Source organism: Buteo buteo, chromosome 12 (genome assembly GCF_964188355.1).
Source record: "Buteo buteo chromosome 12, bButBut1.hap1.1, whole genome shotgun sequence".
Taxonomy (NCBI): Eukaryota; Metazoa; Chordata; class Aves; order Accipitriformes; family Accipitridae; genus Buteo; species Buteo buteo.
The window spans coordinates 26,810,454-26,836,098 of record NC_134182.1 but is presented as its reverse complement, the minus strand read 5'-3'; the positions used below and the strand labels follow the sequence as shown (position 1 = coordinate 26,836,098).

Sequence of the window (25,645 nt, the reverse complement as noted above, 5' to 3'; positions counted from 1 at the left end):
ATGCTGCACTGGGGCCAGCAGCAGTGGGTGCGGTGAGAGCCTTGCCTCGGCTGCCATGCTCATACAGCCATGGGGAGAACAGCTGCTGGGGCGGAGTTATGTCTCCCCCGTTATGCCGACAGCAGTCTTCCTCCAGCATTTGGAGTTTGTGGCCATGATTTTGACAGAATTTGGAAAATGCATAGCTTGAATATATTTCTATGCTGTTTTAACACCACCTGACTTGAGCAGTTTCATATGCAGGAACCCCTGTATGCGGGGCAATGCCAGGGATCGGTGGCTGTCACTTGCACTAGCAGTGTTATTTTTCCATATAGGCTCCTGATGCTGCTGGGAAACCCACCAGCAGTTGTATCAGGCCCAGCGACCAGCGGCACATCGAGTAGACTCTCATCTGCAAAGAGCCCCTTGCCTCCCCTGCCATGGAAACACAAGATGATTTCGCAGCAGGTGAAGGGCTGCAGCAGACCGGAGACTTCTTCATCCAGGGCTTGTTGCAATCCCGTTCCTGCAGCCTTTGCCTGGAAGATGTTCGCCTACAGCGGCCGTGCCACTGCCCAGGAATGCTGCTCGGCTCAGGGAGGCAGAGCGTGTACAAAACCTGCATTCAAAGCGCTGATCACGAGACCCTGGAGATGCTGGCAAGTGCAGCAGCTATTCTTCATGCTGTACAAGTGCATCTTCATGCTGAGAGCCCAGCCTCAGAGGCTGCGTAGTGGGGAGGATATTGGTCAGGACAAGGGGTAGGGAAACATGCTGTGTATAATTTTGAATTTTCAGGAACAGCCAAGATGAGAAATTCTTTTTTGAGGCAGGCCATGTTTATGTTGGTTTTGAGTGTCTCTGCAGTAAAGAAAGTAGGGAATAAACCTGTGTAATAATGAAGCAGAAAAAAGGAGTGTAGGGTTCAATTATATGGAACTTAGTTATCGGGCCTGAAGGTGGCTCATGGTCACAAGAGTGTTCCAGACGCCTTTAGAAGGCTTTGAACAGACTAAACAAGAAGATAGAAAAAGAAAGATCCCAGTTAGAAAAACACAGGTGCACATTCCACGATAAAGGGAACTTGGCACAACCAACCTCAGTTCAGGGGCTTATCTTGACCAATTGGACTAAGACAAGTCTTGCATGCTCTAATTAATACGGCCAATTATGTCCTATGTTTATGCGCGTGTACAGAGCGGGTATAACTAACTTTATCTTACGTTTGTGCGCGTGGACAGTACCGATGTAACCAATCACCGTTTATGCTTGTGCGCGTGGACACCAAATGCTTGCATGCAGCAACCAATCAGAGTTTCTAAACAACTTAGAGAAGTGTATAAGAATGATCAGCTAGGCTCAATAAAGGGGCGACTTTAATCATCATATTGGTGTTCTATCGTCCGGACCCCGCGGAAATAAACCCTAAACCCTGCATTTGGTGACCCCGACGTGATCCGAAGAGGAACAAGAGGCAATGCTACTGAAAAGGCGGGGAATTGCTGCGGACCACGGTGGCTTGAAAGACAGCGCCGGACACTGCTCGAGAGAGGCAGGACAACACTGCTCGGGAGAAGCAGGACAACACTGCTCGGGAGAAGCAGGTAAATCGTAAGCTTACGTTGGTAAAAAGGGCGGCATGGGTATCGCAGCATCTGCGAAAGAAAAGGCAGCCGGAAAGATATTTATGAGGCTGGTTGAAAAAACAGAGACAGATATTAAAAAGGACAGAAACCTTTTAATTAGTGTTGGTACGGCTTTTGAACTTAGTACCTGGAAAGCTATCGGAACCTCCCTATGGGATGAAATTAGTGACGGGTCTAAAGAAGTTAAAGGTCTTGCAACTTTATGGAAATTGATTAAGACAACTCTGCAAGAAATGAAAGCAGATCGTAAAGCATCTGCGTCTGCTTTTGCTGCTCTCTCTCTCCAACCGCAAGCGAAAGGGAAAAGCGGGGAGAAAAACATAATGCAGCGAGAGAGACTTTTTGGAGCTTGTCCGCGTGCTCCTGTGCCCTTGACTTCTGCTCCACTCCCTGGGACTGCCGATATTAATCAGCAATCTGACAGTTTCCAAGCCTCCCTAACCGTACAATTAAAGGAAACCCTACAGAATCAGGGACTGAGTAAAAATCCACCTACAAGAAAACAGCCCCCAGGTACCACCGTTCAACATGAACAAATTATACCGAGCATATACCCTGATTCAAATAATGCAAACAAGGACTTGGCTACTCTAATAATAGAGCAAAAAGAGAAAATGTTAGAATTGCTGGAGGAAATGCGGAAAAGAGACGGGGGTAAAGGTGGGCAGCCGTTGACGAGAAAGAAATATGAGAAAGCAGTAACTGCGATCGTGGAAAGTATGGATTCTTTTGCTAAAATGGTGGGCAATGGGGAAGAAAAATCCCTCAAGGATAAAACGCAAGAACTGATTAACCTGTGTGTACAAAAAGGGGAATTAATGCCTGATGAGGGAAAAGGGTCTGAAGAGAGATACGAGGATAGATACAAAGGAATGTGACGGCTAACAGACCCGCCCTTACAAAACACGGAACCAGCCCGGGCAGGACCCCCACCACCACCACCCAGCGATCCGTCTTTTTCGCCGGGACAACGTTGGCGCGGAATTATTGAACAAGCCACTATAGAAGGAATAACACTGCCACCTACTATCGGATCATTTCCCGTGTTCACTGAACCAGGAGGAAAGCAACAATGAGCGCCTCTGGACTGGAAAACAGTTCGAGAACTGCAAAAAGCCATCATGCAATATGGAATAGACAATAAGTATGTACAACAAATGATACAACAATTTTTTAAGGCACAAACCTTAGTGCCAGCGGATATAAAGATTTTGGTGGAAATGTTCTTTGAACCAACTCAGAGGTTGCTGTTTCATGATCGGTGGAGACAGAAAGCAGAAGAAGCCCAGGTGAGAAATTTAGATGCTGGGGCACAAAATCCACTTGCATTTGTCAGTGTTGATATGTTACTTGGCATGGGACAGTTTGCTACTGGTCCCGTTCAGGCTGCATTAAGACCAGAGATTTTACAATTGGCACAACAACTAGCTCTGGAAGCTATTTCAGAGGTGCCCCAAGTGGGTAAACCAGTCCCACCATATTCTCAAATCATACAAGGGGAAGAGGAGCCGTACATGAAATTCCTTGACCGTTTAAAAACTGCTGTCGATGCGTCGCCCACCTTAACCCCCAAAGCGAAAGCTGCGGTCGGAAAGGACTTAGCTATTCAAAACGCGAATGCAAAATGCAGACAAATCATTGCGTCGCTTCCATGTACAGCTACATTAGTGGATGTCATAGAGGCTTGTAATCGCTTACCTCTGATACAGGAACAAGAGAAAGCTAAAATACATGCTGAAGCTCACGCTGCAGCGCTTGCGGTAGCATTACGACCGATAGTGCAACAGGGAAAAGGAGACCGCGGCCCACACAAAGACCCCTTAGCGTGTTATCGGTGTGGTCAACCGGGGCATTTGAGACGTGCGTGCCCCCAACGCATAGCAACGCAGCCTCGATCTATGCCAGCACTAACTAACAGCAGTCAGTCAAACTCTCCTGGGGTCTGTAACAAGTGCGACAAGTTCGGACACAAAGCCAGTGACTGTCGATCAAGGTTTAAAAAAGATGGAACACCGTTAACACTATATTAGGGTTTGCAAGTTGCGGAAGCCTCTGTTTGTCCACAAAAGCTGTCGCTACACAAAGACATATGAAATATACATGATGTACAAAAACTTGTCGGAGACCTACAGTGGATTTGGCCTTATTGTGGTATCACAAATACAGACTTACAACCACTGCTGGACTTATTGCGGGGCAGCAATAGCTTAACTTCTGTACTACAACTAAATGCATCGGGACAGCAAGCCTTGACAGCAATTGAGCAAAAAATTACATCATCTATGTCTGGCAGATATATCCCTGATTTACCCATGAATTTATATGTATATAACTCAGATAAGGAAGTTGTGGGAATTTTGGGTCAGTGGGATGAGCGACAGAAACAAAACCCATTGGTAATACTAGAATGGATATTCTTGCCTGCTAGCATGTCAAAAACGGTAGTCACTAGAATTGAAGCTCTGGGAATGTGCATTCAAAAAGCAGGGGTGAGGGCAATACAAATTTCAGGGAGGCAAATGGACAAAATTATTTTACCTATGTCACTTGATATTGTGAATAATGCCATGATGAAAAATGACTGTCTTGCAGTAGCTCTGCTGGACTTCAAGGGGGAAGTGGATAATCACTACCCCCCTCACCCATTCTTTAAAACAATGTTAACAATGGAACCACGCTCTATTTGCAGCGAAAAGCCGCTGGAGGCCATTACCGTTTTTTACTGATGCTAGCAGCAGAACGGGTAAAGCGGGATTTGTGTATCTTCAGGACGGATCCTGGAAGTCCGAAGTCATTTTGCCAGAGGGGTCAGTACAGGTGCTTGAGCTATTAGCTGTATGCGCTGTTTTCAAAAGGTGGGATAAAACACCTGTCAACATTATTTTGGATTCTCAGTATGTCGTTGGGGTAGTCAAACGTATGCATAGGTCCTTGCTAAAAACTGTAAATAATAAGCAGCTGTTTATGACATTTTTTGAAATTATGGATGCTATTAGAAAAACGGACAGACTTATTTTTTATCGATCATATTCGTAGTCATACAACGTTGCCAGGATTCATTGTGGAAGGTAATGCGTGCGCAGATCGACTGGTAGTAGCCAATGCAAACGTTCGTTCTAATACACCCAAGCCTGATTTGTTTGGGCAAGCGCTGCTATCCCATAAATTTTACCATCAGTTGGCAAAAGCGCTGAGTAGACAATTTAATCTTCCCTTACAACAAACCAGAGCTATTCTTGCTGCCTGCCCAAACTGTGCGAATATTCCAAGCTTACAACCACAAGGGGTGAACCCCCGGGGATTATCACCATTGCAAATTTGGCAAACAGATGTTACGGAGTATCCCAGTTTTGGGAGATAAAATTTCATTCATGTATCTATTGACACATATTCGAACCTTATGTGGGCTACTGTTCATGTATCAACCAATGCCAAGGCCGTAATTAAGCACCTATTGGCAGCATTTGCGGCCATGGGAGTACCAACAGAAATTAAAACAGACAATGGCCCGGGATATCGCGCACAGTCATTAGAAACATTTTTACAGCTGTGGGGGGTAGCTCATAATTTTGGCATACCCCATAATTCTACTGGCCAAGCTATCGTTGAACGAGCACATCGGACATTAAAGACTCGTTTAAACATTTTAAAAACAGGGGAAGACATGCGGCATTGTACCCCTCAAGAATTAATAAGTAAAGCACTGTATGTTTTGAATTGGCTACAGCCACGTGGCACTGAGGATCAGATCCCAATTAATAGGCATATGTGTGAGAACAACAATGTTGATAAATATCAGCCGCAGGTTTCAGTATTTGATCCAGTTTTAAAGCAATGGCAGGGACCTTGCAAATTATTTACTTGGGGAAGAGGGTATGCTTGTGTTTCCACAGGTAACGAACAGCCCCATTGGGTACCGGCAAAATGGGTCAAGCCGTGGATTGAGTGACCAGATGACACAAACAACTCAGAAGATCGAGAGCAAGAGGCAGCGGAGACATCAGCAGGTCCCGAAGCCCTAGACAGACCGACTAGACAAATCACGACGGAGACCGGCAGTCAATGTGGAAATTAAGAATGCGTGTGAAAAACGCGGAGTATGATACCGGCTTTAGATATGTATCTTAGTGCGAGTGGGTAGAAAGGAAAGTCAAAAAAAAAAAAAAAAAAATTTTTTTTTTGTGTGTGTAACCATTATAATAGACATTTAACTAACCAACTAACCTACTAACCTATACCTAATCGTATAGAGAATAAGCAGTTTAGAGTTCTTATAGCAGATATATATATATATATATATGATTTAATATTGGCCAGCACTCGGTGAAACATTACTCTTAAGAACCGAGTGTGGAACTAGTTTTAAGATACCCTGATATGTAGTCATTTTAAAAAAAAAAAAAAAAAAAAAAAAAAAAAAAAGAGTGAGTTAGTTAAAACTAAAATTAGAGGTAAGGTCATTGACTTAGTTAAGAATCTAGAAACAGAGCAATGGGGAAGTCCACTTTTTCATTAATAACCTGGGGCGAGATTATGCTTGTGTTTTCACAGGTGCAAGCCCACAATGGACTTCTGTTCAATTTACATGATCATCATCATCCGGAGCATCATAGATGGTGTGGCAATACGAATACCACCTCAGCCAAAAACTAATGCGTAGGTCATCTTGGCTAACATAACAGATCAAAATTCTCAGTGCATTGCAACCGCATCACAAAGCCCATGAACAAATAGACAAGATGGCTATGACTCGTGCAGCGCGCCTGGCCAGCGAGCGCATGCGTCATAGGTTTCCAGATGAGGCGGATTTTGGCACCCGCTGGCCACGTGTGCTAAAATCCGTTCCTCTACAAATATATAAATACCGGGATTTTCCAAAGCGCATCAGGCTGGTGTACAGCAAGACCATAGCTGCCTCCGTGGGGACGCCTACATAAAGCTGACACCTACTGATTGCTGGGCTGAGTTTGCGGAGCAAGACGGCACAAGAATGTACAAGATGGTCCATCCTTGTATGTTGCAACGTGTTTAAAAATTAATTGATAGATCAAGTAAGGCTGTGTTAATTGAAACAAAAAAAAAAACCAAAAAAAAAAAGGGGGGGGGGAGATGTAGGGTTCAATTATATGGAACTTAGTTATCGGGCCTGAAGGTGGCTCATGGTCACAAGAGTGTTCCAGACGCCTTTAGAAGGCTTTGAACAGACTAAACAAGAAGATAGAAAAAGAAAGATCCCAGTTAGAAAAACACAGGTGCACATTCCACGATAAAGGGAACTTGGCACAACCAACCTCAGTTCAGGGGCTTATCTTGACCAATTGGACTAAGCCAAGTCTTGCATGCTCTAATTAATACGGCCAATTATGTCCTATGTTTATGCGCGTGTACAGAGCGGGTATAACTAACTTTATCTTACGTTTGTGCGCGTGGACAGTACCGATGTAACCAATCACCGTTTATGCTTGTGCGCGTGGACACCAAATGCTTGCATGCAGCAACCAATCAGAGTTTCTAAACAACTTAGAGAAGTGTACAAGAATGATCAGCTAGGCTCAATAAAGGGGTGACTTTAATCATCATATTGGTGTTCTATCGTCCGGACCCCGCGGAAATAAACCCTAAACCCTACAAGGAGACTGTTTGGATGGACAATTTGCATCATACAAATACAGTAATCAAATAAGCCCACTGAATATTGGGGACATCTAATGCAAAGTGCAAACCTTCTTTTAGTGTAACACCTGGTGAGTCATTGTTTGTGTCTTCCTACTTTCTTTATTGTGATGAGAAATAAACAAACCAAGAAACCCCAACCCCAAATTGACTGGGAATTACAGAAACAAAGGACTTTCAAACTAGTTTTGGAAAGCTTCTACTTCCTAGACATTGCCAAATCCTAACGACTGTTGTGGGTTGCCTGCCCTTTGAAAGGAAAGGAAAGAGCTCTGTAAGTCCTGGCTGGGCCACCAACAGAAACGTATGCAAATTAGTAGAACGTTCCGTTGCCGTAGCGCTGGAACGGCCGTTCCACCCCAGGCAGACTAGGCTGCAGTCAAACAGACAGTTGTAGCGGTCAGGAGTGCGGGTCAGTGCTGGTATGTATCCTGGTTTGACTCCAGCTGGCAAATAAGAACCACACAGCCGCTTGCTTCCTCGCCCCTGGTGAGATGGGGGAGGGAATTGGAAGGGTAAAAGTGAGAGAATTCATGGGTTGAGCTATAGTTCAATAGGTAAAGCAAAAGCTGCATGTGCAAGCAAAGCAAAATAAGGAATTAATTCACCACTTCCCATCAGCAGGCAGGTGTTCAGCCATCTCCAGGAAAGCAGGGCTCTATCATACCTAGTGGTTACTTGGGAAGACAAAATACTATCACTCCAAACACCACTCCCCCCGCCCCCCCCCCCCGCCCCCCTTCCTTCTTTATCGCCCAGCTTTATAGGGTGAGCATGACTTCATATGGTCTGGGATATCCCTCGGGTCAGTTGGGGTCAGCTGTCCCAGCTGTGTCCTCTCCCAACTCCTTGTGCCCCCCCAGCTCCTCGCTGGTGGGGTGGGCTGAGAAGCAGAAAAGGCCTTGGCTCTGGGTAAGCACTGCTCAGCAGTAACTAAAACATCCCTGTATTACTGAGGCTGTTTTCAGCACAAATCCAAAACATAGCCCCATACTAGCTACTATGAAGAAAATTAACTCTATCCCAGCCAAAACCAGCACAGTGTGTTAGTCTTCTATGGAGAAAGGGTGTCTGTTTTTACCTCTCTATATCAAATGCTGCAAATTTGAGTATTTGTACTGTCCTTATTTTAAGGCTAAGTACCACGCCTCTGTTGCTCTGTACTACGGGACCTTTCCCAGATTCAAACCCAGATACACAGCTCTGCGAGGTGGAAGCATTGATTCGAACTTGCAGTTTTGTGGCAGTAGTTGGATCACTGAAGAAGGTGAGAATGGAAAGGGGTTGAATATGCAATGGTGGCCTCAGCCAAATGGAATCCCCCCCCCCGATTTCAGGGAGAAATGGTCCTTGGAGGTCAGTCCTCATGTGCTGGCTCCGTGTCAGAATAGGTGGCTGGCAGAGCTCTGCAGATGATCCTGCCCTCCTCCAGTGGTATGCATGGCATCACATCTCTCTGTCACTAGTTCATTGTGCTTTCTCCTTTATCAACAGTAGCCAAATCACTACTACTGCCAGCCAGGACAGGGCCTGTGGCCCAACTGGCTATAAATTTGGCATGGGAATGAGATGTGAGTTCTGTTCCTAGCGTTGCTATCAATATGTGGTCTTGCAATAGGTAAATTCCCAGTTCTTCCTCTGCTTGCCCATCAGATCAGACCTTGGGGATGGGATGGTGCTGTAGAAACACTGGCAAGGTCTGCCTACTTGCTGACATGTCTTTATGCTTTCCAGAAATAACCAGTAGCACCGTGTGGGTCTATTGGTAGCTTTCACAGAAGCCAAGTCCTGAAATGGGAATCTTTTTTTCCCTCTTACCAGTGGGGCCTTCAACCTCTCTCTCCTGGCTTGCTAGCTCAATGCTGTTCAGAAGAATTAAACTGATGCTAGTTTATGAAAATTAAAACCAAACTGATCTTCTGAATGATTAAAAAAAAGTTGAATGCCTCACTCATTAGATGGGCTGATTGTAAATATGCGAGGTCAGCTAGCTCACTTGTTCCCTTTTACCTGATCTACAGCTTCTTTTCAGTCCATATTAACAACGCAGATGAAGAAGCAGCCCAGTTCACGGTATGGGGATGGAGTTAGGAAATTTGTGCACCCGAGGGCGATCTCTCCTGTGCCTGGCTGGTTCAGCAAGGCTAGCATGCTTGACCTCAGCACTGGGGCTGGAGGATGTCTCCCCCGCCTTTCTCACGAAGCCTTGACCCAGGACCCCCGAGAGAGGGATGTGAGCAGTGCTGCCCTGGAAAGCATTCAGATCAAGGACAAGCTGAAGACAAGGATGATGTCTGAGGACCTGTTAGCCTCACAGAGAGGTAAGGTGGGAGCCTGCATGCTCTCTTGTGGAAAGAAGGGTCTTTCCCCAGCCTACAGAGGTAGCGCACATTCCCAGTGAACATTTCTCCCCTGCACGTGCCCCCCTGCGATAACCTGCCCAGCTCTCGGTCCCCTGTGTAGCCCTCCTGTTGCTGTAAGGGTGTACAACTGTGGGGCAGGGAGAGGAGCAGAAGGGTGTACGTGCAGGAGAGGTATTCTGTGTAAGTACAGGTCCGTGGGCTCCCTGTTGCCTGACAAGAGCCTGGAGGACCAGGGTGTTCCTCTGGTGGCTCTGTGGAAGTGGGAAAGTATTGTCCACTGGCCTGCTTCAAGTGGCTGCCAGCATGAGCATGTTTCCCTGTGCAGTTATTTAGAAGTTTCCAAGAAATCTGTCCGATGAAATATCTAGCTTCAGGTGCTTTAAGTTTGTATTGCTGCTTCTATTACGCTTTGTGTCTCCACTTTGCAGGCCTGACTGACTGCAGTGACTGTGAGGGGGTTACCCTGAAGGCAGTAGTTTCTAGGTCACCTTCCCAGAGGCTCCTGGTAACCTCCAAGTCCACGTCTCCCATCCCAAACAGCCTTCCTTTCTCAGAGCCCAGCAGGATGAGCAACGGAGAGCAGGAGCATGGGGAAAACGACACAGGCTGTGATGACAGTGATGGGAATAACAAGGAGTTGATGTCAGAGGGAAAAGGACATAAAGTAAGGAAACCAAGCCATATCACATGTGATGGATCTTCAGTTTATTTCCTGTAGGCAGAGCTCTGAGATCTTCTTCCCCTGTGGTGTGAGCCCAGGGAAGCAGCTGAGCCAAGGAAGAGCTCAGCTGGACATCACGCTTCAGGCTGTCTTTGCAACACGTGTACTGCAGACTTCATGTCCTCAACATCTATCAGTGGGAGAAGAGGGCTTTAAATAGTTTCTATGCTCTTTAATGGCTCCCGCTGTGTTTTATGATTGAAAAAACACCAGCAACCAGTCGGAGCAGCTAAATGTGTCTAATCTGGTCAAGCATATCCTTCTACAGTTAGTGAAATACATGTACCTGTGAACCATCTGTACATTGCAGTTACTGTTGCAGACCCACCAGTGTCTTGGTGGCTTTTCATATCAGCTCTGTCTGCTTTAGTTGGAAAAAGATGTTTGCTGGAGCAGGCAGTCCTCCAAACTAAAGTTTAGGTTGCCTCAGCTTTTGAGTTGTACAGCTATGTCCTTCTGCACAGTTATCTTGAATAATATTTCTGGAGTTCAGCAGCTTCTGTGCAGCTTCATCCTCTCCCATGGGTCTGCCCAGGGGTAAGTTATGGGAACTGGCAATTCTGGCCATGGGGAATGGAGTCCAGACCCCATCTACTCAATTGCCTTTGCAGGAGGGGCAGAAGCTGCAGTTGTTTTTGTTTTGCCATGGTGGGGAGGAGAAGGCAGATGAATAACGGCTTTTGTAAACAGGATACCTAATATAAGGCTAGCGCACTTTATTTCAGCCCTGCAGATAGAGGGCCAAATGTATCCCTCACGTTAACTCTGTTGGTTTCACTGGAGTTTGAACAGGTCCTGATTTGGCTCTTTAGCTGTAACAAGAATGATGGGATACTAAGGAAGGGTATGCGTTTGCCCCTGCTCCCTCCACCCCCCTTCCTAGCCATGGCATGGGGAGCCTGAAGTAATTTCAGCAGGCAGGGAGACCCTACACAGAGCAGCAGGGTAGGGAGCTCTGCTGAACTTCATAAATGACAGTGAGCTTGAGATGATGGATTGCGTGGAAGCTGGAGAGAACCAAGCAACCTGAGAGCACATTAGCATCTGGGCCGAAAGGCTGGTTGGGGACTGTAGGAAGGGCAGGAGCGGAAAAAATTACGGGCTTGAAAAAAGCAAGTTTTGACAGCGTGCAAAATGACTTTGTGGGGACTTGGCTGGAGTTCAGCAATGGCTGGTAGGCGCTTTAGGGACAGCGAGAGGATAGTGATCTAAACCCATTCCCATACCATCAGAAAGGCTAATAGAGGCAATGGCACCCCAGAACATCCTTATGCCAAGCAGACGGATGTCAGGTGGGAATGCAGCCACTGCCAGAGAGGTGAGCGAAGGGAGAGACCTGGCAACAGTGTGGGACATGGTCTCTCCCTCACCACTTTTCTTCCCATTGCCCATCCTAGGCCAAGCTGCTCCACCAGCTTTACTTTTCTTCTCCTGCCAAGTCCTAGCTAAAAGCATGGCTAAACTTTTTGAGACATCAAAGGGGGAAGGTTGGATGCTCAAGCTGAGTGCTGTGTTCTACTATTTCCAGGCTTCCCCGCTGCCCTTCCCTTGCAGTGGTGGAGATGGGAAGAAGTCAATGAGAGTGGCTTTGATTCCCCCTGTCTCCAAGCCAGCAAGACCATCTGATGGGGCTCCTGGCAGTGCTGCAGTGCCTCTTCCAAGCTCTCAGCACCTGGTTTTCCAAGAGGGTCTGGAGATGAGGTAAGCCAAGGTGACCGCCTCTCTAATATGCCATTCACCTCACACTTCTTGTCTCTTGAGGTTGTTTTTCACAGTCAGCTTTCCAATATGTTTACGCAAACTTCTGTGCATTCACAATTTTTTCTTATATATGATGATCCAGCACAATGTCAAAACCAACATCATACACTCTAAGGGCAGGGGTGGGGGGGGTGTGGAGGAAGCAGGACTTAAGAGGACCTTAAAAGCAGGTCCTCTGCCGGACTCTGATACTGATTCATTCTGTAATCTTTGTGGTGCCATTTGGGAACTGTATTCCATGGATCTGAATACAGCATCTGGTTTTGTGTGTGATCTTTGACTGCCAATTTCTGTACCTGCAAGAATATGTTAAGGCAAATATTGGCTATTGTATAGCTGCCTGCAAATTCAGATGCTGCTTCTGTAAATGTCAGTCGTAACTTCTCTGTGTCGTGTCTGGGCCTTCACTGTGAAATGAGAGCCCAGGTAAATCTCAGTTTATAGATGTATAATCCTATAGACGTTTAATATTTACATATGGTTTTAAGATCAAAGGGGGCAAGGTGCTAGAGAACAGTTACAGGGCTGTAACTGATGGAAAGATATTTGCTTGGATATGCACGGGGAAATCTAGCTGTCAACCTTATCCTAGTTATAACAATAAATAAGGAGTCATAGAAATATAGTTCCAATTTAAAAGCTTCAGCATGGCTTTTAAAGCGCAATCTGAATATCCTTACCTACCAGTTGAGTTGGAAAAACCCCTTTTTCTTCTTGAAAGAGCAGGGAGGTGTAATATTCTTCTCAGGAGACAGCAGTGGTATTACCATGTGTAACCAAGATACTCTCATCAGTTGAAGTCATGACCAGGCAAAGTTAGGCTTCTGCAGCAGTATAAAGGTAGCTGCCCACAATACAGACTTATGACTGGCTTAACATCTCTTGCTGATTCAGGAAGGATGTATGTAACAGTGAGCCACTTATCTCCAAAAGGAGAGACAGCAAAATTGGATATTTAAGGCCCAAATTGAAGAATGACTCCTGTGTTTCAGCTGGAGCTTGATGAGCTCTGTGTGACTCCAGCAACTGAAAGTTTAATGGCAATTAATCAACTTTGCATATTGTTGGTTTTATGGGTTGCATTTGCTCCTTCATTGGAACGACCATGCTAAGAAAGTTTGCCTCCTTTAATGCTATCCCCCCTTTCTTTTTCTATCTCTTCATATATTCTTTTATCCTCAATTCTCTTAAGGCCAAGATCAGGCAGAAGCAATGAAGAGAAGACCCTTGAATCTCTAGGTAGGTACAAGGCATGGCTGTCCTAAAATGACAATAGGAATCCTGACCCATGGGTGGCATTGTGAAAGTTTGGTTGAAAACCATCCTGTAACTTTTTTTAATTCCTTGGTGTGCTCAGACGGCTCCCCCAGAACCCAGTCACTGGGAAATGTGCTCTGGTGATCCAGTGAAAATGACTCCAGCATGGAGTTATGAATGACAGGAGCTGGAGGGGTACCTTGGGGCCCTGGAAATGCACAGTAGGAAAAGAAAACATTCCTCTACCTCATGCTCATACCTTTTGTCCCCCTGCACACTCTCTAATGTCATGAAGATTAGAGAAAGATGAGGCATTTCACATGAAATGAGAAATGTTCCCACTCCTTCCTCCTACACTTGAAGGAGAAAACCTTCCATTGGTGCAGTTTCTGAACCAAACCCTTTGAGATCTGAAGTAGATTCATCAATATTGCTTATTTTTTGCACTGGGAGAAATAGTGAAACCTTGTGTGATAGGAAGTCCTTGTGAATTTTCCATTTCCAGAGAAAGAGACTCAAAAAAGGATCCAGCCTATGCAGGATCTGAGCTTTCCATCCTCTTAAAGCACAAGCCTAAACTCAATCCTGAGTAATGAACTGAAGTTTCCTCTGTGCAACTCATTTACTTCAAACCACATATGCTAGCTTTATGATTACAAATCTTTTCCCCTACTCTATCTGCATATGTCAGTATTGCAAACGGAGGCTGGGGTAGGAGATGCCTACTGGCTTCTCCCCCTCCCCACCTTGCATTATTACTAGTAATAAGACTTCTGCGAGACAAAATGTGGTGTCTGGTGCATCTGTGTTAGCCAATACTTTTAAGTTGAAAACCTCACTGACACCATTGCTGTCCCTTTGCCATCTGTGGGTTTGTAGTGATAGGAGAGATGAGAATTTAACAAATAATTTTGCTGGTGCAGAAGAAGGCAGAAGATCCACTGGTCCCTTAGCTCAGTGTTAGTTCCGCCAAATAATCATTCCCAACGGGCTTATGGGAACGATTCCTTTATTACTGGTATGCAGCTAGTATGCTGAATGCAACTAGGGAGAAGTACTGCTGAGTTAAGTAAGGTGACAGTTTTGCTGGATACATTCTGGACTAGAAATGAGCTATATTGTTAAACCATCTCTCTCTTTTATTATTGATCTGACCATTCTGCAGGGAAAAAAATCCTGATGTAAGAAAGTTATTCCTTTTTTCCTGCTTGGCTATCACATGATTTTATCATCTGCAAAGCCATGTTAGGAATGATTAGTTCTCTGAGTTTTAACAGCTCTGTTTGGAGAGTATTTCAGAAGGAGCTGCACTGTGCTGTTCCCATTAAGAAAATCAGCCTTTAGTCAGGCTGCCCAGAAAGTGGGCTGATCTGCTGCAATTTGGAATGAAACTCCTTGGGGAGAATGAATTCTCTAACCTCAAGAACACAGTTCTGGTTTTGGTAACACTCTAGCAATCCTAAGCTTTTCTCTAAATGCCCTCTAAAATATTCCAGCGAAGAGGAGGAAATGTTGATTCTTACCTCTACAAAGGCATATAGCCATTAAAAAGCAGGAGTTCTTTTAGTAACTAGGAAGAAGAGGATGTTTACTAAAATCAGAATGGATAGGAACAGATAAGAACCTTTTTGGCAAGAGCAATCTCCATCTCTCTGCTCTTCTCTATCAAACACAGCTAGCTGTTCACCAGAAGCCAAGGGCTGAGGCCTTTATCATGCAGTAGGTTTGAGTCTGATGGCCAACAGAGTAATGTCATTTCTGCTGCCAGTGCAGTATGGTAGTACTCCATCTGTTTGGAGAGGTCATATGTACCTCGCTTTTCTCATACACAAGCTATATCCATGTCTTATTAGAGCTCCAGACTCTGGCACCCGTCTTGCCTGTTCTCAAGCATCAACCTGTTGGTGGCATGAAGTCTCCCAGACGTTTATGTGAACCCGTGCCCCAGTTAACTGGCCTCCCACCCAGCCAGGCCGAGAAGATGGATCATCTCATGAGCGCTCCCCTTCTGAGTGACGACGACTTGAAGGACAGCAATGGAAGGGTAAGGGCTAAGGACAGGGGTGAGCAGGCTTCCTTTTCAGTGAGTGTTCAGTGCTTAGCACAAAATGTCACTGAAAATCATAGTCTTCCTCTCTTGGGGAGTGGATTCTCTTGGGAATACATTTGAAAGCTGCAGAGCAACTGCTTGAGCATTTTCACTGGTACAGAAGTCACTGGTTGGGAGATGGCGCTAAGGTTATGCCAGAAGCATTCTTTATGTACGAAGGCCAATTTAGAGCACATCTGAATGGCAGAGCAAGTTACACATCAGCGAACATGTGCAAAGTGCATGCTTGGAAGCACAGAAGCAAAGATTATAATATTGAGTGTAAGCAAGGCTGCAAAATAAAATGGGAGAGCTTAATTTTCCTTGGTTACCTTTCTTGCTGTATCTCCCAGCCCTCTCATTCTCAATTTTTCTATTCATTAAGACCAATGTTTCTCCAACTTGTTTTCACATGACTCCTTTTTTGGACTCATGTGTTTTCAGAGAGCAGCTGAATCCTTCAGAAGCAAGGAAGTGAGAAGCAGCTGCAATTACTGGCCGTGAGTGTTAGGAAGCAGCAAATTACCTCTCATTGCTGGTTATTGCAGATAGTTTCTATTCCCCCACCCTGGCCTGAGGGAACTGAACTGCCTGTTCGCTGGTCATGTGAGCTCTTCTTACATCTCGGAGCATTCCTGACTCTCTTAGTTCGAGCAGGGCTTCCTGACATAGATTGAGAAACAGTGTCTTGGACCAGTGGAAAGTTACAGTAGTAAAGTGTTATACATAACTTGGTGTAATTGTATGCCACAGTGAGGAAAGGAGGAGTTCTTCTGAAACTATTGGGATGTATATGGAGCTGCATTAAAGACTATGACGCTATACCACTGTGTTCCTGAAGAGGTGTTGTGTATGCTTTGTGTATCTCTCTTTATGCCCCATGATGTATTTCCTTTGCGACTAGATCCGTGTTACCTTGTCTAAGTCAGCTCAGAAGAAAATAGACCAGAAGCGAATGAAACAGCTGGAGCTATTGCGTAGAGAAAAGGAGAAAGAGAGAGAGAAGGAGAAAGAGAGAGAAAAGGAAAAGTCCCTGCAACTCCCTACACAGAGCGTTGACCCTGGGGATGCAGCTGAAGAAAGTAAGTGGTTGCTATAGTTGTAGGCCTTTTTGTTCACTTGCTTGCTATTTGCATAGTGGTGCAAGTGTCTATGAAATCAGACTGGAAGGCTGTTACACTTGCATCTAAGTGGAAATTAGAAGAGAATTTATTTCCATTTTCCGAAGGAAAATACAGAGGTATGAAGTGTCTTGCCTGTGGCCCACCCTGAGTCAGTCACGGATTATCACCTTCCCCCCTTCTACAAAGTCTTTCAGGCTAGATAATTCTGTCTTGCAAACTACATTGGGGCTGCCGACTCTCTAACTGAGAGTAGCCTCCAGGAAAAGGGAATGGATGAGTCCAAAAGAATGCTTTTCAACCAAGGTGCAACTTGGAAGAAACAAAATGAAACCATTTCTAATTAAAACACAAAAGATCCTGCTCACGTGATAGGACAGATTATCCTGGTCACAGCACTCCTTGCTGAGGAGCTTGCATTGCAGAGCCATGCTGGCGCCCTTAGCCAGTGCTTATGTTTTACCCACATGAGCAAGCAGTGTTACTGACTTAATTGCAGCTGACGGGCTCTGATTGTACTGCTGCATGCGCTACCACGAGTGCAGTGGCAGGGAACTTAAAAGTCAGCACTCAGCCCAAGGGCAATGACAAGGTTATCTGCTCTTTTTCTTGCTATTATTTTGTGAAGTGCTGATGAGGAGTGCTGAGGTGGGAGCCCCAGAAATGTAACTTCTCTATCCAGCCTCTGAAACAGGAAAGCAAAAGAAAAGCAGTACTGAGTTTTCCTCATTCTTAGGGAAAGCATCACTGCATTCAGTTTTAAACTAAAAGAGGGTAGATTTAGGTCAGATATAAAGAAGATGTTTTTTACAATCAGGATGGTGAAACACCGCAACAGGTTGCCCAGAGAAGTTGTCAATGCCCCATCATTGGAGGTGTTCAAGGTCAGGCTGGACGGGGCTCTGAGCAACCTGCTCTAGTTGAAGATGTCCCTGCTCATTGCAGGGGGGTTGGACTAGATGACCTTTAAAGGTCCCTTCCAACCCAAACTGTTTTATGATTCTGTGATCACTGTCCCACATTAGAAGGCAACTGTTATTTATGCTTGGAGTTGTCTGGGACAACAAAGGGATGTTACCCAGCTCCAGCAAGTTTTCTAGCCCTTTCCAAGCCTGTAGCCACCCTGTCCAGCACTCTTCACTTACAAGGTCCTTTTCAGCCTCTGCAGGTTTTGGGCCACCGCCTGTCAATGGGACAGAGTTCACTTCCCCCAGCATGAGCAATGCACGTAGAGAGCGCGTTGGTAGTGCCTTGAGGAAGCGGGTCAACAGGCCCTCACTGCCCAGCGTGCCTGTCATCAGAGAGCGTGGCAGCTTCCCACGCAAGTCCTCAGGTGAGCCCCCTCTGCTGAAGCCCCCACATCAGCTCTTTCCTTGCACAATGAGCACAAACTGCCTCATTCCTCAACCACAGGTAGGATCTTGGGTCCAAAGCCTGTCCTGAGGACTGAAAGCAGACTTGCTTTGGTTCCACTCCAGCTTGGCGATACTGGAACAATTAGTGCTGACAGATCCATTGGAAAGCTTAGCTGAATAAAGTAGTGGTAAAGCCTTAAGCTCTAGCTTTTGCCCATACCCATAGTCCAAAATATAACACTGGTGCTGGGAGGCAGCTGTAAGTGCAGGGCTGAGCGCCGGTGAATTCTGGCAGGGTGTGCTAACTGTACGCATATGCGTACCACCATCATCAATTAGCCACTCACCATCTTGGCCCTCTGCCTGTGCTGCTGCCTGGCTCTCCAGCCAGCTTTTCTGCTATCACAGCAAGGGTTGTCTCTGCATGCAAATTAGTGACTTGGTACAATCACGCTATTGCACCTAAAAGTGCTTAATGGTTTCTAGCCTCTCTCATTCCACCGCCTGCAATGCAAGCTGGGAACAAGCAGTGCCTCTTCTGTCACCCCACCCAAACACAGTGGCTGTGTGTAGCAGATGACATACAGGAGAGGCTGCCTGGTGCTCCCAGGCTGCTTGCTACCTGCAATAAATCTACAGCAGATAGCAAGTCCATAGTGATTCTCATCTCTCCTTTGTGGGTAGCCTACCTCGTGTTATGATCCTGAGTAGTGTGAGTTAAGAAAAAGGGAGCTAGGAATGATACTTTGAATGCTCTTTTCTAGTGATGCTACTCTGATTTTCAAAATTGACCAGAACTAGCCTGACATGGCTCTCCATTCATATTGAATGTAGATGTGTATATCTACATACTCATGCAGCGACATCACTGATGTCAGTGACAGTGATATTGGTGACATCCAAATTAGTCCCCATCTGAATAGTTTTTGATTTTACAGTTCCTCCATCCTCCATACTTTGTAGAACACGTGAGGTAGCATAAAACCCCTACAGAGTCCATAGCAGTTCATCTAGTTTCTGTGCAATATTTATACTCAGTACTTTTAGACAGCTCAGATGTTTTCATCTACACTTTAGAAAATGAGCTTTTGAGTGCAAGACATGAAATTTTTGACCTACAGTGCTTTTGATGACAAATAGGTTTCATAACAAATGCATTTGTCATCTGATTTTTTTTATACCTTGTATATTTATCATCAAGAGAGTGCGTTTGCCAACAATTTGCATCTATATTTACATATTTTTATTCTCGGTTCACATTTGGAAGGCTTTTTTGTCACAACTATCTGCACTAGAAATTGCTTTTTTCCACAAGAGAAAGCTTAGGCTTTGCACAGTTTGCAAACAAGTACATTTGATGACAAATAAATCTCACCTCAGCATCTTCAAAATACAGCCAGTGATACCTCTGAAATAGTAAATATTCATAACGCTTGGAAAATAGCAAAATCCATAAACTACTACTTTCCCAATAGTATGCTAAAATGTGTGTGCACTCAGCTGCCTGCTGTCTAGAATATTTGAAGTAAATGGAAACAGAGGCACTGTCAGATTTAGAGGGTCAGGTATCACTGTTCCCTGGTGGTTGCTCCTTGGGGATTCACCCGAGCCCAGCGGGACTCAGTTGTTCAGGCTTGGTGCTCACTGGGGGCAGCTGGAGGTGTTTCCTCAAAGTTACAGGGTGCCTCTGTCCCCAGTGCTCCAGGTAACAGGGAGGTGATACAGGGAGTTATGTGCATATTTCAGGAGCTCATTCCTGGGGTAGCAAGTCTCGCTGGGTGGCACTGGCTCCCAGTGTGTGAGCTCGGTGGCACTAGGAAACTGCAAGCTGGCTGTGGTACCTATAGGGACTCGGGAGCTGGCTCTGTGTGTGCAATTTTCAGGTTTACACAAGAAGCTGGTGCCCAGCTGGGGGTGACTCGGAGGTGTCTGGGTGCTGGGGAAAGCAATGAGCCAGATAGCAGGGAAGTCTGAACCAATGCCGGTTTGCACCCGTATGTAACCTTGGCTGGGAGATTAAGTTGCAATCTGCTTGGTGGCCGGGTGCCTTGCCCGGGGATATGCGAAGCTGGTGCCTGACCCTCTCCTTACAGCGATCTCGCTGCCAGCCATTGCTCTGGACGTCCTGGAGGAGGAAGATGAGCCAGAGGGTGGGATCGCGGAGGAAGCCAGACCCTTCCCTCACCCACAGCAGGGGCTGCTTGATGCGCTCACGTGGCTCAGCAGTGATGACTGGTAAGAAAGCCCCCTGTTCGGTCTTTCTCCCTCTAAATGTCAAGCTCAGTTAGAAGCAATTACTTCCAGTGCCTCTGGGCCCAGACAGCCCAGATGTCCAAAGGGAACTAGTGAAACCACTCCAAAGCAGTCACAATATAAAGATGTGAGAGCAGCCTTTTATTTGCCTTGGTCTGTAGCAGTGCTACAGCCGCAGCAGGTCCATGCTGTTTCCTAGCTTTGTCTTCTGGTCCATGTAGCTGCAAACAAAATCTTCAGGGAAGAGAGAAAGTTGTGGCACAAGATTTGCTGGCTGAAGCCAGAAGCATGATGGAAGCTGTCTTGAGTTTAGAGATTGGGGGCCTCAGGTCACTGGCCCAGGTGGGACTGATTAAGGATTTATCTCTGCTCCCGCTGCTGGCAGCAGGAGACAGGGCGTCCCTGTGACCTACTGCACCTACGTCCCAGGAGTGCCTACGGGGAGTTCCTATTTCTGAGAAACAGACTGAGACATGGTGCAGAGTTCCTCGGCCTGTCATTTCTCCTGAAGGGCTCGTGGCAAAAGATAAGGAAAAAAAAAAAAAATCCTTCAGGAATCTTGCACTTTTAGAATTAAACTTTTTCCTCCTTGCTGCTTAATATGGGCCTAAGATGTTTTGTTGATAATCACAGTGTGTCCTGAAATTAGACGCAGACAGGAGGACACTACAAATTTCAGGTGATACTGGTTGTCTTTTTGATTTCTGGGTCAGCATACACTCACTAGGGCTCTGTTCATACTGGGATAACCATGAAAAATCTCCCATGATGCATCTCCTTGGGCGATTGCTTTGTTTTGCACCTCTCCCCTTTCTCTTCCCTGCTCCTGTCTGGTGCCCTGTGAGGTGCGGAAAGCTGCTGCAGGTGCGTGGGGTCCGGGTTACATTCAGGGACCCCAGTGGGGATGGGTCCCTAGTCATGCCCTGCAGCCCTGGTGAACCCATGATGCGTCATGTGCCTTCATGTAGCTCAGGTCCTTCACAAAGAAAGTGCTGAAAGAGACGTGGTTTTACTACTTTTAAATAACATGTTGCTGTTGTGGGTGTTATTTTAAGTAGTCTTTTTCTGGAAAATCCAGCGTTTTGGCTGTTCTTGCCCAGGTGTGGAATCTCCTAGGACATACTGCTTTTTTTGGCAGCAGGGGTGGAGTGGGGTGGTGGTGGACATGGCGACTAGACTGCAGAGTGCAAACTCAGCTATGGAGTGGCAGTGCAGACTCTCACTCCTGAACTGCCCTCTGGGGATGGCAAAGAGGGAAAATGCCCAGTAACAGCCAGGCAGGACTGTGTCTCAGAGACAGGGTACAGAGAGGGTGCAAGAAACGGAAACATGGCACAATGTCCCAGCTTCTAGGAAGCAGTGACATCGGGCCTTTGTGTGCCAGGGATTTCAGAAAGGCTGTCTTGTTGAATGGCCACAAATTAACCCATCCCCTCTGAAACCATCTATTTGCCTTTTGGATTTATGTATGCTTTTGGCTGCCACAGCATCCTGTGGCAACGAGTTCCGTGATTTAAGTAAGTCCTGTATGAGAAGCACCTGCCTTTGTTTGTTTGAGCTGACTCCCTGGTAATTTCAGAGGGTGCTGCCTAGTTCTTGGGTGGTGAGAAAAATCAATCTTTTTGGTAATTGCCTTTCAGGGAGCAGAAGATGAAGGGACTCTTCAGCGTCAGACGCCTGGCTATCTGCCACTCAGAAGTCCTTCTCTGTAGACTTCATGATGTTTCCTTGGCAGTTACCAAGGAGGTAAGAACATTATGTTTAATTGTGTCCCATGTACCTTGTACATGGGGTGTAAAGTAGATATGTGCTTATTCATTTACATGTGTGCTCAGTGTCTGCCTTCATTACTATTTTTAGACCTCATTTTTTCTAACAGCTACGTCACCTATCTATATGATCTGTCTGTACATATAGCTATATTTACTGGTATGTAGGACATCTCTTCTCTTTGAGCTAGGTGTCATTATAATGCAATATACAAATGCAGAAGCTGAGACGCTAATCAGGTGATTTGCCACAGCCCAACTCTCTGCCCAAGCTGTAATTAAACACTGCAGCTTTTGCCTCCCAGCTTCCTCCCACTTCCTCCTCCTCCCCAGCATCCTGGGGGATTGACTGCAGGTTTTTATTTTCCAGTGTTTCCTGATGATGGCTTCTCCTTCTTCCTTTCTGTGTGCGTTTTGGTAATTTGCCCATTGGTCTGTTGCCTCCGTGCACCGATGGAATTTTGCACTGCAGCCACTGGGTGCTTGGAGTGGCCTGGCTGTGGGGTTTGCAGGGCAGTCGCACACAGCTTCACTATCTCATCTCTCAGTTAACAGAGAGGTCTCAACCTCAGCTCCTTAACATCTGTGGCTATATTTCTGACTTGGCACTTGTCTCTGGCCTGAACCAGCTGCCTTGTACTCTTATTACATGATTGCCAAATACATTGAATTTTCCTTTGCTGGCAGAAGACAGTAAGACTTAGTTAATTTCCATGAAAATCAGTCCCCCTATCTAATATTTAATGACGCTGGAGGCTTGAATGCCCCTTGGGTTGTTGGACTCTTCAAACCTTTCTGTTTAGATATGCAGGACTCGGATTCTCCCACTCTGATATCTGGGTTAGGAGAAGCCCCTTCAGCTTAGCTCATCTGATTCTTATATCACTTTTGTATTTCTGAGGAAATTTCCTCCTCTCTGTCATGTGCAGAGACATCTTTCAGCTTTCATTTCATTCCAGTCCCAGATTTTGCTTTCACAAGCACTTCTAGCATTTACATGGTTCGTTTTTATTAACAGGCACAACTAAGTCCAGCAGAAAGAATCACTGGTCTGTCCTTCAAAGTATCTTTCAAATGAAGCACATGACTCTGAGATGCTTCTTCCTTACCCTTGTGGGGAGAACCTTTTGGAAGCAGGGATCACTCCAGAGCAGCACTGAATGCTGTAAAACCCCACCGATTGCAGCTGTAATTACATGTGATTTCCAGGATCCTGAAGTGCCTTAAGTCCAACTGCTAGGGTTCTCCTGAGTAGATGGAGCTGCAGAAGGACTCAAGTTCCTGCTGTGAATTAGTCTGTAGACTTGAGCCCATATCTTCTGTTTCCTGGTTGAGTGCTCAAACTGCCAGTGCTGCAATTTTTGATAGGAGGAAACTACTACTTTTCCTCTATCTTGTCTTTATGAATTGCACCTTTATAGTTTAAGAACAGCCCTTGCTTTAATTTTGTTGTTTGTTTGTTTGTTTTCAGTAAAAGGGCCTAAAATCAAAGCAGTGTACGTTATGGCTGAGTAGCACAATTTGTTCTAGGTGAAACAATATTTTTAAGCCTGCAGCCTCATTAAAATTGTATTGTATAAGTGGGCCTGAGGCCAGAGAAGAAGTTGGTATCAGAGTAAGTGTGGTTTTGTTCTTGTAGTCTTCTGCTCTTACCATGTTCTTATGTTCCACCTGGACACAGCAAGAAGTCTTGTTGTTTCCTAGGACTTTTGTCTAGGGGAACTGATTTTCTTTACAAGGTGATTCTTACGTTTCCCCTCATGAATTCCCCAGGTGAACAACCTCCACTCAAAGGTGTGTCGCTTTGCAATCAGCACTCTTGGAGAGCTCTTCAGGACCGTGACGAAACACATGGACCACGAGGTGGATGAGGTTGCTCGGGTCTTGCTCCAGAGGATGGGGGATTCCAACGAGTTCATTCAGAAAGCCGCCGATCGATCCCTGGGGATCATGGTGGGGACCGTGACTCCTGCACGAGCAATGACTGCTTTCATGGCTATTGGAGTCCAGTACGTTCTTCTCTTAGTGATAGCCTTCACCTTAAATTGTGTGGTAGGGGGAAGGGATGGGAGGCAGAAGGGGAATGATGGGAGGGAAGGGCCATTTCTCCTGCATCCTCTGTGAACTCGGTGATTAGATTCTCTGATCAACCTCACTCCCTTTCTCTTGTTATCTGGTTCTGCCCTACTGCAGCCTATTTGTTCTCACAGTCTGTCAACATTGCCTAGATATGGTATGTGGATAGATAGGGCTCGGCGGTCGGAAGATGTCGCACTGTACGGAAATTTAGGGCCCCTCTCCGGATAGCCAATAGCGTTTAGTCTATGACGTAAGCAGGCGGAAGTGATGTTGTAAACTCAAGCTATATAATGCTGTGTCTATCACCAATAAAGGCCATTTTGCTGTCCACCATATTGGTGTCTGCAAGCTGATGGACGGAGCTCGCCGTTCCTGAACCAGGTCGCCACGCCTGAATTAGGCAACAAGTGGTGCCGAAACCCGGGAAATCGCCTGGACGGGTGAACGGTCGGACGGGCTGCAGGACCAGCCCGGCGGGGGAGGTCGAGGGAGGATGCTCCCGGACCAGGACCAACAAAGAGGATGGAAGCCCTTGTGAAGGTCGTGTCCCAATTACATAAGCAATGGGGGATTGATTGTAAACCCAAAGATTTTACTCTCGCAGTTGCGAGGCTTTTACGTATCGGGGTCATTGACCAGCCGGTGGATATTCTCCACCCAGAGGTGTGGGATAAATGTACTAAAGCGTTAGCCGAGGAGACGATGTCCTCAGTTTGTGGGAAAAACCTTAAGGCTTGGGGGAAAGTTGTACAGGCCCTGCAGAAGGCCATACAAGAACAGGAGACCTGGAGGGCGGCAAAGAACTGTTTGTTGGCCGCCCCGAAATTGGGAATTGGGGCAGCCACACAGACTTTACACCCCCCAGGCGATGGCGATTCCGCTGAGCCTAAAGATCTGCAAGAGGGCGATTCGTCCCCTCAAGTTCCGAACCCCGACCCGCTCACGGAGGGACAGAAACGAGCTAAATCCTTCGTGGGTGGGTTAGCCGAGGAGGCCAGGGGTGCCGCAGAGAAGTCAGAGTCTGGGAACGCCTGGGCTAGACCGCCGCCTTACGTGCCCCAAAATGGCGCCGAGCAGCAAGGTGGAGGGCGGGGCGAAGATGCCTTTGGCGGGAACAGGGAGGAAGCGCCAGAATTAACATGCGCGTGCAAACGGGAAGGGAAGGAGAGCGTGAGTGAGGGGCGGAGAGCCAATCAGAACGGCCATCTGAAGAAATGCCCTTATAGGGCAAACACCCCCCCCCCCCCCGAGTTGAAGGTGGGTTGAGCCAAGAGGGGGGGAACGGCCCGCCCGCAAGGGAATTGGGCGGGGCCAGAGCCCAACAAAAAAGTGTTGGAGCCCGGAAGTGACCAGTCAGTCAAGCTCCGATTCCGAATCAGACACTAGCTGGGACGAGTGGCTCACAACCGATCCAAATTCAGAGGGGGAGGAAATGGGAGTAAACAGGATTAAAAACCAAAATATCCCCATTCGCTATGAAGAGAAAACGTGAAGGGAAAAATTTCCTCTTACGGATTGGAGGAAAATAAAGATTGCGTGTGCCGATTGGGCCCCATCGGCCACGCTAGCATTCCCG

At 46.3% G+C, this 25,645-nt stretch overlaps 1 protein-coding gene across 1 annotated transcript; it reads left to right on the top strand.

Moving 5' to 3' along the window:
• LOC142037700 (TOG array regulator of axonemal microtubules protein 2-like) lies at nucleotides 1–25,335 on the top strand. Its single transcript, XM_075042183.1, has 15 exons — nucleotides 1–32; nucleotides 318–647; nucleotides 8,483–8,568; nucleotides 9,323–9,622; nucleotides 10,093–10,328; nucleotides 11,914–12,086; nucleotides 13,339–13,385; nucleotides 15,257–15,447; nucleotides 16,397–16,574; nucleotides 17,773–17,946; nucleotides 20,062–20,203; nucleotides 21,862–21,967; nucleotides 23,764–23,999; nucleotides 24,201–24,223; nucleotides 24,674–25,335. Exons 1-15 carry the CDS (start codon nucleotides 1–3, stop codon nucleotides 25,333–25,335), a joined length of 2,916 nt encoding a protein of 971 aa, XP_074898284.1.
• Nucleotides 25,336–25,645: the final 310 nt, after the last annotated feature.

Excerpts from the sequence above, each read along its gene's own strand:
- LOC142037700 (XM_075042183.1), top strand. The coding sequence starts at position 1 with ATGCTGCACTGGGGCCAGCAGCAGTGGGTGCG. Across the intron at positions 24,000-24,200 it reads TTCATGGCTATTGGAGTCCA|TCTGTCAACATTGCCTAGAT; the intron begins GTACGTTCTTCT and ends TTGTTCTCACAG. Across the intron at positions 24,224-24,673 it reads GTCAACATTGCCTAGATATG|TTGCGAGGCTTTTACGTATC; the intron begins GTATGTGGATAG and ends TTACTCTCGCAG.